This window comes from Phaenicophaeus curvirostris, chromosome 2 (assembly GCF_032191515.1).
Source record: "Phaenicophaeus curvirostris isolate KB17595 chromosome 2, BPBGC_Pcur_1.0, whole genome shotgun sequence".
Taxonomy (NCBI): domain Eukaryota; kingdom Metazoa; phylum Chordata; class Aves; order Cuculiformes; family Cuculidae; genus Phaenicophaeus; species Phaenicophaeus curvirostris.
In genome coordinates, this window is record NC_091393.1 from 125,335,575 (window position 1) to 125,353,789 (window position 18,215).

Below are 18,215 nucleotides of genomic sequence, written 5' to 3' on the forward strand. Positions count from 1 at the left end.
TTACTACTCTCTCCCACCTGCCTACAATACAGACTCTCTACAAGCCAACTGCAATCAGGTTTCTCTTTCATGAAGAGCAGCTATCAAGAAGAGCAAAACTAATCACACAGATTGGGAAGTCTGCACATACACAAAGCGTAAACCCTCCCTAAATATGGACTCCGAGTACCCTTCCTGTGCTGTGATGCTGCTGTCCTGAATCTCAGGGATGCTTAGGGCTGTGTGTGACACCGCAGGCGATGCCTGCTGCTGTGTGAGATCTCTTCACGGCACTAACGGGCATGCCCTGGGCTCACAATTCCAGAGAAAAAGATAAAGGCTAATTAAACCGTCCGACTTCGCCACAAAGCTGATGAGAATCACATATGAAAGCCAAGCTACTGCTGAGCTGTAGGGGTCACAACCTTTGGGAGAGGAGCAGCAACAAGCACACAGGCATGGGGAAAGATATTTTGAATCAGGATGGACATTTCTGCACTGAGTGCTGGAGAGTTTCAACCAAGAAGAGGAAACCATAAAAGATCACACACTGGCTATTTAAGTTTAACGAGGAGTTCAACACCCTAAATTGTGACAAACTTCAGAGAGCAGCCCTTCAATGAAGCTTTTGAGAAAACAGGCAGTAAAGCCCCTTTTAAAGGGTTTACAGAATGACAAAAGGAGTGTAAAGAAGCATTTCAAAGCTGTGTGCTGCTGCAGTCCCAGTAAGCCAGGTACCTTGTGTAAAGCCGACACAGGTACCTGCATAGCACTGAGAACCTGCCCTGTGGTCCCTGCTCTTCACACTCCCTCAGCACTCAGCATTCACCACCACACACCTCAGAGATGCGCACACAGGCACTTGTAGGTACAACCAGAGTGGGATAAACCAGCTGGTAACACACTTGTACACCTCTTGCTTGACCACAATGGGCCAGAGATGACTCACTGAGAATCCATATCTAGCTTTTAGACAACTAGACTTAAGGAGAGTCAATCCACCCTGCATCTGTCTGAAAATTTTACCCATATGTCCCTTTACAAAAAGGATTTTCGTTTTGACTGCCTAGCTGATGAATTAAAACACTGAATAATTTACATTCACAGCTCCGTCGCTGAGCCCTCTTCTATAGTCAACACTTCTGTCTACAGAGGTGGCAATTTTATTATAGCGCTGGTTTATACACAACTGCTCAAAGACATCAGAAAAGACCAAAAGTAGGACTGGACCTATAGCCCAGATCATCCAAGCCAAAGAGTGTCCAGTGTGAATGCAAAAGGTAGATTGCATGAATCTAGAGTTAATGGTGACATGAGACATGAGGACTGAAAAAATAAATTATTCTTAATTTAATTGGTATCCTAGAAACGTGGAACAAACTCTGTCACCCTTCATATGTCTACAGCATTTGATAAATTGAATTAATTGAAGTATATCCTTATTTAAGAATCTGAACCTGGGTCCCTGTTTATGTATGTACACATGGAAAAAAAATACATGTATTCCATGTCTAATATCCTCTGTACTCCTAACCAGTGGTCCGTACAACACAGTGACTGTGTATTGTATTTCTAGGTTTCCAATCTTTTCAGCTTCTATTCTACTGAGAAACACAGGTCAGAATTTTCAAAATGCATCCGATTGTGATCACCACTCATTTTTGATGGGTAATCACTGGATTTCTGATTACCTTTAACACAGCCATTAAAATTTGGTTTCTTTTGCAAATTTAATCTAGGATTTACCATATGTAAATAAACACACACCTGGTTCTACAACAGTGCCTGCAAGTGCCTACTCCTTTCCAAGAAGATGCTGCACTGATATGAAACTGCTGTATATAATTACCTAACCGATTCACAATGTCTGAAACAATGCTATGGAAAATAATGAGCTAGAAACCCTGTATCTAGCAAATTTAACTACAAATGTGAGCTGGACTCATCCATTTCTCCCACAGTGCACATCTGTGGTGCTTGTGGAGGTGATGATTTTCCTGTTTAGCTCTAAAAGCTATGAAATAAAACCCCATCAAGTGCCTCTGACTGCACGTGACATGTAAGACTGTGTCTACTACTGCAGGAATGCAGGAGTGAGAAAGTGTATGAAGACTTAAGGAAGCAGACAGCTAATTGGCATTACTCACAGGGATTACAGACAGGCAGGAAGCAGATCCTACACTTGTAAGCACCCTGATTAATACCTGTTTAGCATCCTGAGTTTAAATTAGCAGGGCTGCCAAAGAAGCAGGGTATTATAAAGTGGGAGTAAAGTTCACAAAATGCACATACGAGAGTTTAAAGAGTGACGGAAGCAAAAACCATTCGTGCTGGCAATAATCGGGTAAAAGCGCTTGCCTGCCCACACTGTTGGAGAGATCACATCTCAGAACCAAAGGAGAATGGGCAGCGTGTTAAGTCTGGATAAAGAAGGAACAATTAATATGATCTGATGTGAAGCAGGAACACTGGAAACACAGAGTATCTCCCAACGTTAAAAGAATCTTCATGTGTTCCCCGATATTCTTCACCTTTAGGCAATACCTCTAAAAGGTATTATTACTTTTAGATTCTTTGTTATGCAGCTGGAATATTTCAGTTATGGTGAGATTCTTATTGAATACTATGCCTACAGCTAAGTAACCTGAGTTTTCATCTCAGCAGTTCACAGAAGGCGAGCTGAGCAGGACCTGAGCAGTACTTGACTGCTGAAAACTGTGCAAGAGGTGATAATGATGCCTTGGTAGACAGCGTTGTTTTTAAGCCATGTCTCTACTGCACTCATTACAGCAGCTCCAAACACTCCAAAGTCAGCTTTAAGCAACTCCTGACATTGTCAGAGAAGTAGGATTGATTACCGTTCAATTGAAGACAAAGCATTCGCCCAGGAAGCTGGGAAAACAGCTGGTTAACCCATGGTGAACTCCATGTATCTGTGACTGTCCTGCTGTCACTACCCAATCGAAATACCTTAAAGCTCGCTCGGCTTGTCTGAATTTCAGAGCAGTCGTTAGGTACACCTTAGGCCCCTAGCTCAACCTCATCTGATTTCAGCCACCTCAAACACAGGGTGCCCAGTCTAGGCTGGTCACCTAGCCCCCATTCATAGTGAACAGAAAGGGATGGGTAGCTTTAAAGCACAACGCACCGTGCTCCTAGATGGGCATTAAAATAGGTGGGATGAACCACCCTCTGCAAGTGCCTGTGTCTTCTCATTCACTTCAGGGGAAGTCTACCCTACATGCCTGATTTTTGGAGAGCTGAAAGGCACCCTCAGTCGACAGTGAACCACTATCGTGCTGAGTAAGCCGGTCTGCTGTAGATAAGATACGCAACAGGGGATCTGAGCAGACGCATGCATTAAGGGACCCGGTTCTTCATAAGAGTAAGGTTTCCGGTGTCCCAAACATAATGCAGCATGAGATCATTACTAACTTTCTTCCCCTGAAGTTTCAATTAAGTATGATATTCTTCCTCATTTCCTCTTCTGCATTCCTTGTCTGGTTAAATCAGCATCTGTGTTTCATGTCTGGGATGACTGTGTTTCAGCGGGGACTGAAGTTTATATGCAGAAAAAAAAAAGTAAATTTCATTCAAAATGTATAAAGAAATTCAGGATTGCCAGTGGTGTGAGTGGAAGAACTACATAAGTAATCTACTTATACTAGGCTGATGCAGTGTCGTGTGTGTCCCCCCCGCAGCCATTTGCCCTGTTCCCTACTTCCAAACCTGATTTAGAAAGTGGAGGGAGAGGCTACATTGAAATGTGGGGGAAAAAAATGCTTATATAATTAGCAATGAGCTAAATGCATCACAAAAGTGAAGTTTAAGTGCTCTTGGAGGGAAAAGTATGGGTCAAAATGGTCCAGGGAAAGCTACTCTAGTGCCTTTTTAATAGCATCTTCTTCACAGTGCCTGCATGGAGTAGTCACAGACTTATAAAAATGGCTTTTGCTTTTTCTTTCCTCATAATTATGCTGTATAGGCATAGAGAGTGAACCCACTTACACTGTTGACTTAGTATGTTTAGTTATAACCCCTTTACCCACCTGTATTTTTAATGGAGATTGTAAGCTATTCAGGGCAAAACTCTTATCGTACACACAGCCAAACTACAGCACAGTGAGGCCGTGGTTTTACTTGCAACTTAGAGAGACCTTCTGAATGCAAACAGCAAGAGTTGCACCATCAAAAAACCACCATGATGGTCACCTTACATGCCGTGTGTACTAGGAATAGACTGTCTGGAAGCAGCGTTCCCTCTACAGTGGGATGGGAACAACCTGCTCCGTTGACAAATACAAACTGAGACTGCTCTGCTATCGGTGAGGACATCTTAGAGAATGGTTTTATGCTCAGACTTGCCCATTTGTTTTACTTAATCTTCTCAAGGCCTTTTCCCTCCCCCTGTAGCAGTGAATTGCATGGTCACCTCCCTGAGCAGCAATATCTTCCTATGGAGAGAGCCAGATCGTGTCGTGTAGATCACTGAGATTTCAGAGCTGTGGCGTACGAATTCAAGTCATGATTGAGCTAAGCAGGTTTCACTTTCATCTCACACTACGCACTACGCCAGCAGATAAAAAAAGGTTATGATCACTGGAAAATGAAGTATTTTTACTCTCCTAGTCTATTACTCAGACGCTGAGGTTTTCTTGCTTTCTAGCTACAATGGAAAAAAGAAGAACTGACTGGTCTTTGGGATGCGTTGACCGCCCCAGGACAGCCAGGAGCATGCATTGTGCTCGAGGTGACTGTAAGAAGCCCTGCTCTGTGAGGTACACACCCATCTCAAACATAAACCTAAACCACTGGCACATGTAATGCCTGCCACCTTTGATGAGGAACACTTGAATCACCCCACCAATTTCTTTCAGCCTCTGGGAACGCTCAGAAGCTCCAGTCCCCAACTAGCAGGGTTTCGTGAAATATCACATTTGCAAAAGAATAAACCAGTGGCAGGTGACAGTAAGTGAAACTCTGATGTCTTGCCTTTGACGCCGCAGAACGGACCTGCAGCTCCTTACTGCGGATGCAGGAGATCCATCCCCCCTGTACGCGGGCTGTGGTCGTGGGCCACTGAGAGTCACAGAAAAGAACCTACACCCCGAAGCACGGCCACGCCGAACGCTTCTTTGGCCGTATGATCCCGTTTTGCCTCATTTCCCACAAAGGGGCATTATAACCGAAACGTTAATCTTCACAAAGTCATTTAGAGCAACTTCCAAACAGTCACACCGCCCACTCTGCCTCCCTCTGCTCCCGCTTACGCTGGGAGAAATCCGGAATAACCCAGCTGATCTCACTAGAGATCTGCCACTCCAAAAGACACCAGTGCGAGCCACAGATTTTCTGACTTCGGTTTGGATGAAACCCCAGGGCTCGTTCATCATATCTCAGTGTATTTAGCACTGACTTCAATTACAGCCCCCCTCGCCGTGCCAAGACGCGCGCAGACACAAACTTCCGCGCTCAGTGCCTGCAACGCAGCGCTCGAAAAAACTGCGATGCTGCCCTGACAGCCTGAGGGAGATGCACAAAGTGGGACCTGTCTGTGAAATTTCCTCCTCTTCTGCAAACTCTCCGTCTGCATCGCCCCGATTTACCACAGCACAAAAAAACCACAGTCAAATCAATATATTCTTAGGAAGAAGGGGGGCTGGGAGAGTGGTTTTTGAAGGCAAGCCAGAGAATACGCGAAACAGGGGACACACAGCGTGTTTTAACTGCTGCGATAATTCTGCATGAAGAGATGTTAAGGATCTAGCTCCTTGCTGTAGCATGCCATGTGTCCCGGAATAAAATTACTGCCATGCAGGCTGTTAGCAGAGGAATGCGTAAACAGACAATGTATCCTTGCATCAGTTCCACAAAATGTTGCACAACACAAATGCCTCTCGATGTGTCATTTCCTGCTTGGCCACCAGCCCAGCTCCTGACAGGCAGTCAACAAAAAAAAAGAAAAAAAAAAACCCAAAAAATAAAAAAGAAGGAAAAAAATTAAATAAAAAACCTGAAAGATTTAAAGCTGTTCTACTCTGAAGCACATTCCACTAGTCCCAGACTTATCCCTCCACCCTCCGCCTTCGAAAGAAAAGAGGGAGAACTTCCTAAAAACTCTTATGACTTTAAGTCGAGGAATCTCAAAAATCTCAATCACTTATCTGCGTTTTATAAGCCGAGTCGGCCAAACAGTTAATGTAAGGGCAGAGCAGAACCTCTCGCCGGCTTTCGCTGGCTTCTGCAGCGTGCACAGACAAAAAGGTGATGTTTGCTCATACCTTTCATCACGTGTGCACCTTGCGAGCTGCGGAGGCAGAGAAATATTCAGGAGCTGAATGAAGCATGGGACTTTGCTCCTACCGAAACGCTTCAATTCAAAGCTCAGAACCACTTTTCCATTCAAGCTGATAAAGGAAACTGTGGTCAGTGACTTCGTAGGCTGCCTTCAGAGATGAAATAAAGTCTTTGGAAGGCAGGCAAAATATAAAAATGCGTAGACATCTCCCTCCTTCCTCATGATGTTCCTCCTCCTGACTGGGTTTCTACCAAAAGTAGCCAGAAAGGAGGACTTCTCCTGTTCTACAGGTACTGCTGTGGAAGGACAAATCGTTAGTTCCATGTTTGTAATGAGACAAGGGGGACTTAGGCAAAGGTTTGGGGGGGGGGTTGTTCTGTTTTTTTTCTTCTTTCAATTCCTTTACAGTGATATCTTGCTATCTGCCGGTCAGTTATGACCTGATGTCAACTTATTTCTCCGGAAAACCTCCTTCTGCTCCCAGCTGGAAGGCAGCTCTGCTGGCTATGATGTGCATATGGCAGAGGTTTTCTACTGGATACGAGCAGAGAAAAATATCTGCAGGATTTCCCAACGATTCTCAAAGATCTTATACAACCCTGCCTCTAGACTCCATCACACAGAGTGCAATGTGCTGTCTCAATCCAGCACAAAGACCGTCCAGCACAGCAGATGTCCCTGGATGGTAATCTAGATAGAGTGAAATAGATAATTAAAAATAAATAGAACTTTTCCAAGGACAGACCATCAGAACGCCTTTCCTCATACAGAAATGGGCAGGTTTTCCTAACAAAGCAACCTGACATCACTGTCTCCATTAAAATATTTTAAAATAATAACAGAGAGGCAAGGCAGCAAGCTTCTACAAGCATACGTTTAATGTGACTAAATGGCACTTACATTTAAGAGCCCGACTTTTTGAAGTGCTGAGCATCCAAAACACCAACTGGAGCCACTGCGTGCCACGACTGTTCAGCACTCTTAAAGTCAGGCTCTAAATGACTGTGATATCTGTCGTGGTACTGCTGGTCCTGCTGCTGCTGGAGAGCACGCAGCGTTCGTTCGCTTGACTCGACTTGCCAGCAGAAGGTCAGAGTGCCTTGCCTATAAACAAGCCTTACAAATTCCCGATCTGAGGCATGATGTCATGTCTTAAAATGATAAGCTGGCAACAAAGTAAATGACATTTTGTAAAGATGTGCATCATTTTATGTTTACGCTACTTAGAGTGAAGGTTCTAATAAGTCATCGGTTGTGTTCTTTTAAAGGGAAGTTTTATAACTGAGATGAATCACAACTGCAAAAGATCAAAGTTAAAAAACATCAATGATGCCATGGGGTACTTTTTAATCTTGTAATGAATGATGATCATGTGCTCTTATGAAGTTGGTCCAACTGCCAACGCCAGATGTGTGTATTAAGAAAAAAGTTGTTTGTGATGTGACAGCTCTAGTTGAGCTGCCAGGGAGAGGAAAACTGGGATAACATGCTTGAGATGTCGAAGTGAATTACAGATGCTGGCAGAGAGGGGCACTATTTGCCGATACATAATTTGTTAAGAAAAACACTTTTGCTATCAGAGCTGCTCGTAGACTTGAATTCCTTACTGCCCCCAACCACCTAATTTTCCTTATGCAACGTAAATGCCAGATAAGCTTCTTGAACGATTATTGCCAAACGGTAATAAATCTACACGAGTGCAGGGGCTCTCGGAAGGAAGCAATGCAATTCTCACAGTACTTCTTGAAACTCTCACAGTACTCCTTCTGGAGCTACTTCTTCCCTGAAAACTTCAATGTAATCAGTCATTCTAGAGGTGTCTTAGACTTGAAAGCATCGCACTGCAGTTACAGGACAATACTGATCCCAAAGTAGAGCTTTCCTAAGTAGCTGGCCAAAATCGTAAAACTAGACATACAAGCTCAAATTTGTTGTTCTTTAAAAATAAATAAATGCATAAAAAAAGATTAAGAAAGACAGTTACTCCATCTGGACTATAAGAACTAAGTTACAGAGAGTTCCCAGGTTCAGCTGCTCAATAATAGCAGACAAGCGAACAGACGACTACCTTACAGGTCTACACTAAAAGCCTCCAGCAGAACTAGGAGTTATCTTATAAAGTTATATGAACACAGCCTCGCTTCAAATCCACTGCCCACCACAATGGTTCGTCCCAGCGCAAGCAGGTTCCCTTTCTGTGCTACACAGGGTAGTCCACACTATTCTCTGCATCATTTTCAACTCCCTCAGCTCTTTCACAGCACCCACATCCTCCACTGCGAGATTCCCTTATTTTGCAAGATGCCTCAACACGTGGAAGCAGCCTCCAAGTGGGAATGGCTAAATGTTGTGTAACTTATTTCCTAGATTTTAATCCACGAAAGCAGCTTGCCCAGTGTCTCCAAGGAAGCTACACAGAGCACAAGCCACAGGTGTGAATTAAAACTGGGGACTGATTCAGCTCAGGAGTGAAGAGAGAACAAAAATCCCCTTGCTCTGACAGACGGACACGTCAGCTACGAGCGGGTAGCAATGCAAGTATCTGCAGAACGAATACAACCATAACTACTTGCTTTTTCTTATCTGTTATTCAAGGAGAAACTCCACAGCCTGGACGATTCTTGCAGAAGGCATTTCAGTTCCTGTCTCACAGTGTAAGAGGAGGTGACACCACAGCGTGTGTTAGCATGAGAAATACTTAACTGCATGAATTCCATCTATGCCTTTCTACTTCTTCTGTCTTTGTGTTATTCTAATCAAAACTCCATGAAAGCTCCTTAAAGCTCTCATTTGTATGTGTAGATCAAAGGCAAAATAATTATTTGAGATGCTTCCATTATAGGGATTTTTTTAATGTGGTTATTCACCAAATAATTCTTAATCTTTAAATGTAATTTAAATACAGCTATTCATAGTTAATCCAATCAATTCAGAAAGGGCTGTTCTAGTTAGATTAAGAAAAAACTCCAGAACTGGCTCATCAGTGATACCCATATGATGTGAGACTGGCTCAATGTGCTAGACAGAGACACAGCCGGATAAACCATGATGGATTAACCAGACTTGACTGCATCTAAAAATAAGTGCTACTCATAAAACTGCAAGAACATGACAAAACACAATTGCCATAAAAACATAGCCAGGGATCATTGCAAATAGATTCTTCGTAAGGGAGGAAGTGCACTGCTATGAGATAAATGTGCTGAGTGAAAATCTGCTGGACTATGTTTAAATAAAATACACTCTCTGTGCACAAATAAGAAACAAAGACCACGCTGTTGATATACTGGTTTTTTTATCTTTCTTTGGCCCCCAGGGGTCTATGATGAGTCCATAGCTGAAAACCGATTTCAGGTATGATGAGATTAACCAGGTGCTTTAATTATCTGATGGCAGAAGAATTTAAGGGCAAACAAAAAGGCACTATATTATGTATTTTCTCTCTGCGCTAGGACTGATCCTGAAAGATCATCTCGTATTTTGTTCTAAACATCTTTAGTCGGAAGCTTACAGGAGTTTACGGAGTTCAGCCTGTTGCAGGATAGTATCTATTATGCCTAAATTAGATTATATATAAGTATAGTGGGGTTTAGTTCTCATTTACACTGGCAGATAATATATCAAGACCTTGATGTGAATGAGAATCAGGATCACGATTGCCCAAGTGCAGCCAAGCGCTTAAGCGCGTGTTTAATGCAAGTGTGTGTGTGGTCCAATAGGCTCCAAATTAAGCATTTACTTACATATTTTGCTGAGCAAGAACCAATGTTTGACAAAGAGATATATTTCATTTATGGGTTTCTGTTAAACAAAATTAAGCAGACCTAAGTGCAAAAATAAGAATATAATACTCACTTCTTGGCTCCCTTGGCCCATCCACTGTAACCTTTATAGCTCTGTGGTATGTAGCGACTTGGGGGGGATTTGTCAGGACAGTTATTGTCAAAGTAAAGCTCTTCCCTACAAAGGGAAAAAAAACAACGAGGAATGAGTGATTACAACATGAAAACAGTCACATGCGTGTTCAGTAAAGATTCAGAGACGTTTAAAATTATTCCCTGTCGTTACCACAATCGTGAAAATTAAAAACACAGCTGACCATAGGAGTTTTCCTCCTCTTCAGTTTTACCCTACATCAAGAATATGTCCATGTGTTGACAATCTAAATGTTCCTTATTTAATAACGGGTCATCACACAATGACAGAACAAAAGTGATTCACTGCTGAGGACAAGCCAAATTCTTTGCTGTACTGCAAGTGGTGTAAATCCAAAACGAGTCGCATCATTTAAAAACTTACTCCAGTTTTGCAGCTGTGTGACAGAGAGCAGGATGTGGCCACATGTTATTTACTCCACTCAGTTTTATCATTTCATTTGTTTGACTTGACTACAATAAGATGAGGAAAGAATATATCTTCCTCCTGGGAGTCATTTTAACAGGGAATCAGTGTCTCCTGTCCTTCATATGCCAAGGGTAGCGTGATGATATCATTATTACTGGAACAGGCATTTTTCCCGACGTATATTCCATCTGTGAAGTAGTAAGAAAGCCCTCAACTTTACCGTGAGGGTGAGAAACTGCTTTGTACACGTCCGCTGCTCTCGTAAGCCTGCATTCCTTTATTTATTTATCTTTCAAAGCTCGAATTCATGCAGAGATTGCACAAGACCGTCCGCAGCCTTGAGCTGAATGAAAATGTTGAAGGGAAATAAATAAAGGGAGCTGCCTGCGTCTGAGCGCACATTCTCCCAGGGCGCTGGCCCCCGTTCGGGAGACTCACTGACAGTTGTAATCTGTGAGATATGCAACCGTTAGGCACGTCAGATAGTCAAAACTGAAAACTGTTTCAAGACAGGAAAAGGTGGGCGTACAACAGTGACTCAATAAAACAGTCAGCAATCTTCGGCCTTCGTGCTCATTTAAGCTGCTACTTTTCCAGACTCTTAGAACTCTCTTTTTCCCCCCCTCCCCGTGCGTATACGTGCATTTTTGTTACTAGGGCTTTTCCTCTTGCTGAACTCTGAAGGCATTCAATCAAGGCACAAATCTTAAACGATATGTAACAGTGCAAACTTGATGGAGTTTTTTTTTTCCCAGCCTAATACAGAACAGCTTAGATATAAAGCATAATACAGAACAGAGCTTTGGCTGTCAAACCTAGTAATTGGTCTTTCTTTCTGGTCCAAGTCGTATATCCCCCAAACCTGCCCGAGACACGCATCATTTATTATCAGGAGTGCAACTTCAGGCTGTCTTGGCTATATTTTTCACGCACTAGAATGTGACATAGATTTTTTTCTTTTTAAGGAAATAAAACTGTCATTTAGAGCAAAATGATTTTCCAGGTGTAGCTGCTCCAGCTGTGCCCACCTCTCCGAGACATGCAGCTTAAAGGGGAGCTCAAGATCTCAGCAAAGGTGCAAAAAAGCCTCCAGGGGCCTCTGTGGAGATGCACTGCTGCTGGTGGCTTCCCCCAGTTTCACTGGGAAATGGATTATTTCTCAAATCTTTTGGGAGCAAGCGCCACAGGAGGAGAGCGAGATGCCTGTAGGACGCGGCACTCTGTCCAGTCCTGCCCATCCGTGGTTCCCTGAGGCAACGGAGCATCCTGCCAGCCTACCCCATGTGCTTAAACAGCCTCCAGACACACAGCAACAGCCCTGCTGGAGCACAGGGGGCTTCCAGCTCGTCTAGGGCTGAACACAGGCTGTGCCTTTTATCCCTCTCCAAGTAGGAATTCACCCTATCGCTGGGATATATATGTGTGTGTATATATACAGTTCACCAGGGACAGGTTTAAGGACCCCTTTGGTGCCAGCTTATCATGTCAAAAAGTTCTGACTATTAAAGTGCATCATGATAACATTCTGATCACGGATGCCCACATAAAATCAGTAGATTATTGCTAACAAAAATACTAAAGGGATTTTCCACACACCTTCGAACGAAGAATTTCGCCCCTCAGTGTTACCATTCTATTGACACGCCGAATCCATGTAAAAGTATCAGTCACAACTGAAAATTAACCTTAAAATATGCTGTTTCTAAGACCCTGTAAAACCATGTCTGAAACATTTTCTACACTACAAACATCTCAACAGGATACAGTGGCCAGAAAACACGCATTCCTTCGTATCTCAGAGTTATGTTTCGACTTCGCCTGTGAGCACTTCTGAATTGTTTATCAGCTTTCAGCTGCCCTAAGCCAAACAGGTAAGCATCTAAAGTGAAAGGGAAGCTGGTCTTGTCCCCTAACTGATTTTCTAATCAGCCAAAGCATTAATGAAGTAACAGTGATGAAACCCCTTGCACTCTGTAACGAATACATCACTTCATCGCGGGGAGCTGCGCAGCCCTGCCAGTGCCCTCAGGTTCCAGAGCTTTCAAGAGATGATTTACATATTACAGGATTAAGATCAAAATAAATTTTTAAGGTCCCTTGGTTCACTGATGCTTACGCCGTCCGCAGATATTTCATAGATATCCCTCCTCAGCTACGAAATCCTTTAATGCACTTTTTATCGCCTTTCTTTATTCCCCTCAGTCATTTCAACTACCCACTTTTAGGGGCTAAAGACTAATCGTAGTTCTCTTTTATTAAATTCCCCAGCCAAGCAGTCATCTGGCACCGCTGCCTCGGTGTGTCTAAACTCTGCATTCTTTGTTATTCACACATGCGAGCCGAGCTGACACAGATGAGGATGACACAGACACGCTGAAGCACCAGGCAAAGCCCAGAAATTAGCTTGAAAGGACACTCAGCAGCTTGTGTATGTTGCCTGGGTTTTTTTCAGTTAGATGCTAATGTGATGAAAGTATCGGGACACAACAAAATTAAGGTTATGATCCTTTGCTTATTGAAGACAGGAATTCTTTCTTCTCTGCACTGCGGATCGGGCTTGTAAAAGTGAGCTACTGCCTCAAAACCACGTACAAAGAGTTTCTGTATTCACATAAAGCACCCTGGTTAGTTATTCTTACAAATAAATCCAGAAAAGGTACACAAGAGAAATTATACAAACAGAAACGTGAAGCTTCTGTCAGGCAAGCAACATTAATATGTATAAAAATCAAGTTTCTCCATTGAGCCATGGGAAGCCAGAAAAAACGTGGGAGAGGAGGTGAAGTGGTAAGTTGATGATTCAGACTTCACAATCAAATTTAGAGATACAGAGATCAAAGAGCGAGCTGCTTAGAAAGATGTAAATCTAAAGTAAGGAACAGGTGTGGATTAGTTCCTCGCTACTGAAAAAAATGATTTCTTTATTACTTTATTTTTCCTGATCTACTTCAAGCCCTGTATCTACTGATATTTGTCTACAAAATGAGCTTTCTCACTTCTGTTTGCAACTACTGCTTTCTTGTCCTGCTGTTCTCAGCACAGTTCTAAAAAGCTATCATTAATGATAACTCTTTCTCCTTCTCTCCCTCTCTCTCTCTCTCTATTCCCCTCTCTCTTCTAAGTCTGGAAGACAAGTCTGGACCAATTTCTCCATCCTGCCTCTGGCAGCAGAATGCAGCATTTCAGATCCTCCACCGAGTCCCGGCTGCTTCAAAGGAAAAGCCCTACTTTCTTCCGTTAAGATCATAAGAAATATAGGGGGAGGGGGTCAGCTCTGTTTGGACATAATTACACTTCATCAAAAGAAGCTTTCTTCATCTTCCATGCGTGAAAAGTCTGCAAGCAGTTAAGTCTGTCTTTTTTCTTCCTTTTTTTTTTTTTTTAAATATAAAAATTGCTATTTGGGAAACTAGCCAAAACTCAGAAAGCCAATATAGTAAAACAGTGCACACCCTTTGTTTTTCTTTGAAGTCTCTTAAATAAATACGTTGAGGGTTTGAAAAGTACACTATCGCTTTTCCATAGATTCTACCCAGATTGATCAGAGAAAAAGTCTATTCCAAGTCTGCTAGATCCAAATATAAACCAAACTGCTGGAATTGAATTTTAGGAGGTTTGTGTTTGTCCGTAGCTATACCTACTGAGGCCTTAGTCCCTCTGTTTCATTTCCTATCCTTTAATAAAAAGTATATATCATAGGTTTCAAATGAAATTCATGGATCAGAGGTAGTACATCACATTTCAGCTCTTTTTCAGCGCTACTGAAAGACTGATATAGTGCTGAACTTTTACTGTAAGGCAGCAGTAGTGATGGTGTCAGAGAATTTCAAACCTAATCCATCAGCAGAATAACAAAGCAGACGGGCTTGTTTCAGAGAAAGCAAGACAAATGGAAGAGATAGGTAACACCTTATCCAAAAAGGCAATGAATTCCATAGTCATACTGCATTACTGTTGCAACAGTTGTTCTGTCTTTCAAGTTATTCTTTTTTATTGATACTTTTTAAGCTGTAAAATGTTAAAGAGAATTGTTGGCCAGGCCACTAAACTAAAAAAAAAAAAATAAAGCCACTGTAAGCCACACTTAGGGGCTCACTCTCACAAAGCACTTAGCACTTTAAAAGTGTGCTGACTGATTTAGGCTCCCTAGCCTCTGTCATATGTTTAATTTTTTTTAAAAAAAATACTGTTTCCTTCCTTAAGATGAATTCCAACTGCTTTCTAAAGAATATTACTGTAAAATTAGCCTTATTGCTAATTTCCCAGCACAACTGTTCAGCTTCTGTTGCTTTGTTTTGTTCCATGCACGGTTAGCTTAAAAAAAAAAAAAAATTACTTCAAATATAGAAAAGGAAAACATATTAAAGTTGAACTAAAAACTGATACGACAAATCCCTCTGAAGATTCCTGCAGTAAAAACTGAAGTGCCAGCTTCCTTCAAGCTATTCTTTCAATCATTACCTGAAATGTGAAATCAGCTACCAGACTCTTAAAGAGGAATTCTTGCAAACATGCAATGATTACAGAGGCTTTCTACGAGTGCAGGGCAGTTTCCAGGTTATAGGAAGCTCCTGAACAGCTGGAGGACAATGACAGCGCTCTACGTCTTCAAAAAACCAATTGTCATTTAAAGTAAAGATTACATCTAGTTCAAGCCCAACCTGCAATTCATAAAAAAGTCGACCAGTTCACTAAGAAGAAAAGTACAACTTATTTTTGCAGGTCATAGGCAGTTTGATTGTAAAGGGCAGGGAAGTCACTAGAAAGCTTTCCACCCATAGCTGTGAGCCCTTAAAGAATACAACCTATAGCACATCTGACATGCAAAATCCCATAATTACAGGGCTTCTACAATAGCTTCAGAAGCAGCTCTGCTGCTGAAGGGCATCCTCCCCCTCTCAGTGCCGTGGCGTGAGATGCACTCTCTGACCCCAGAAAGCGGAGTCAGAGACTCCAAAACTCAGATCTGAAATACATCCATTTCCTTTTACCTTTGCGGTGGAATTAAAATACGGAAGCGGGTATCTTGTAAATCATTTTTCAAAATCCACGTGTCGTAAAAATGTACGGAGATGTGGGGAGTCAGAAAACCCTAAGAGAAAACCCTAAGAGAATCTCTTAATTTGGTTTGCACGAATGCTGACGGTTGCAAACAAAACGTTAATTCACGTCTCCAAGGAAAGGACAACAAGAAGTATTTCATTGCAAAGCAAGTGACATCTAGACACTTCGTTACCAACACGTAAAACGCAGCGACCTACCTCTTCCACTCCTGCCCACGAATCGCAAGTCATTAAATCTGGCCACCTGGTTCTTCATCACGGCAGAAGCGTTTCGCAGCTCTGCAGAGTAGTTCTCGTCATTTCCAGCCATGACGGTGACCACCGTCCCGTCGGGCACTTCTCCTAAGGCCACCACCTGTGGGAAGGGGAAGACAACCACAACTCATGAGGTAACCCTTGGGAAACGCGTGTCCCCACACCAGCTTCGCGGGCTGCTCATTAGCTTTGCCAGCCGGCTGCGGTGAGGAGTCATGTATTAGCTGAACGCAGAACAAAGTGCCACATCAAACAAAGAAACGTCTTGCATTGTCTCCCTTTCTCAGAGCCTAATAGGGAGTTTCTTCTTTGTTACATTTCTTCAGAAACATTCAACATCCTTATGCAGAGTGCATGGTTTAATGCGTCCTGAAGGCCAACTTTGTTCTTGGCAACCAGCGAGCAGCGAGAAAACATGAGGCATGGCTCATATCCATGAATTATATGCGGGAGCGCATTTGAAATGGAAAGCTGGAAATTGCTATTAGCAGCCATATCACCCAGCTTTGGTTCTACTTCTCTGCTGGTTACACCCATCGCTCCAACCCCAAAGCTCCTCAGACTTCAAGCTAGAGCGAAATCCCCATCTACCCAACCCCAGGGGTGGCACCGGGGCACTAGGAGACAAAGCTTTCCACCCAACACGCTGCTGCAAGGGAGCACTTCGTGGCTGGAATTCAAGCTCTTCAGACACAACATAAAACAAAGGCTGGATTTCCTTGCAGGCATGTAAATCTTCACGGCGCTTGCAAGAGTCGCATGTGGTTAGCGCTGATACCTCCCCCAAATTCCAGGACAGGTGAACAGAAGATATCAAAGTATTTCTCCTTACGTTTCAGCTAGCTGACAGTCACATTTTCATGCTGCGGTGGTTGTGCAGTGCTCCAACATCTGATTAGGCAGATGCCACAGAGCAGGCGGCTACCGTCTTCTAATCCAAAGCCACCCAGGGATACCTACAGGGTTACTGCACACTGACTTTTCAAAGTAAAAATAAACAGGAACACTATGCTACAAGGCAGAAAATACACACACTCCTCCACACGGGGCAAAAAAGTCCACAAAAGTATCAAGAAAACAATTTCCTTTTCCCAGTTAGCTAATAGTGACACTGGGAATAAATTTATAACAAAAAGAGATTCAGAAATATTGCATGGCCGAGCTTGAACTTGAAAAAAACCCACCTTGACACACAAAGTCTGGCCCTTTCAGTTTCTACCAGTTTACGTGCTCAGATATGACTTTTTCTATTAATCAGAATAATGTATTCTGTCTCCTGAAATATATATTACATTTTTTTCATAAGCCCTGCTTGAAATGCCTTTCCCATAAATGATCCTGGCTGAAACTAATAATTGCAGGTTGCACCGTAATATTAATTAAGTGGAAAGAACGGGCAGTTCTGAATATACAGAGAGAGCATTACGTGGCCCGGAGCACTGCATAATGTTTCTCTAAAACAGTAGAAACTAATGACAAAGATATAAGAAAAAAAAAAAAAATCTGAAAACATTTAAAATAAGACTGTATTACTGAAAATTACAGCTCATCTTATTTAAAAGAAACACTGATGAGAAAGAGGAAAGCAGAGCTGAAACACTGAATAAAAAGGATCCACCCTGATGCTTTTTGTTTTTTCCATAAAACACCAGGTAATACCACCCGAAAACGGAGTTTTTCCACAAACTACTGTGAAGTCTCTGTCTATCAAGCAAAGATTTCACTTTAAAGTGATACGAACGCCCCTGAACATAAAAACACAGGAACCACTGTTGCAGATAAGATCTGAGGTCCCCCTGCCTTGGGTCTAACAGCAACCAGGTCTGATGGCTTCAAAGCCAGAGGTAAGGAATAACAAATAATAATCAAATAACAATCTGCTGAACGGATTATAGAGCTGACTCGAGCCCATAATAAATCGATATTGGCTTCAACTTTAAAGCACGGGGCTCGAGACTATCTATAAAGCACTCCCTTCCCATATTTATGATAGACCACGCTCTCTCTGGACAGTCCTGTCACCCACATTGAACGATACAAAAAAAAAAACAAACCACATTAACCCTAGAAATGTGAAGAAGCTGAGACCAGAGGAGGAAGCAGGAGCCTGCCAAGGGGCTCAGAAGAGGGAGCAAAACGACGGCAGCCTCAGCTGACCTCCTGCTCTCTAGGTGAGCAGAGCATGGAGCAGGCAGTGCCATCCCATCCCGGTCCCCATCCCCATCCCCATCCCCATCCCCATCCCAACGCGGTCCCCGAGCAGGGGTGCAGCTTGC

General features: G+C 42.7%; 1 protein-coding gene across 7 annotated transcripts in view; it reads right to left on the reverse strand.

Moving 5' to 3' along the window:
- RUNX2 (RUNX family transcription factor 2) overlaps positions 1-18,215 on the reverse strand; it is a 219,282-nt gene that overhangs the window by 128,883 nt on the left and 72,184 nt on the right. For all 7 annotated transcript variants that reach the window (XM_069850798.1, XM_069850801.1, XM_069850796.1 and 4 more), the window contains 2 exons: positions 15,883-16,039; positions 10,133-10,237 (listed from right to left, as the gene is read on the reverse strand). In XM_069850798.1, the coding sequence (XP_069706899.1) occupies positions 10,133-10,237; positions 15,883-16,039 (262 nt within the window). The remainder of the gene's footprint in view (positions 1-10,132; positions 10,238-15,882; positions 16,040-18,215) is intronic.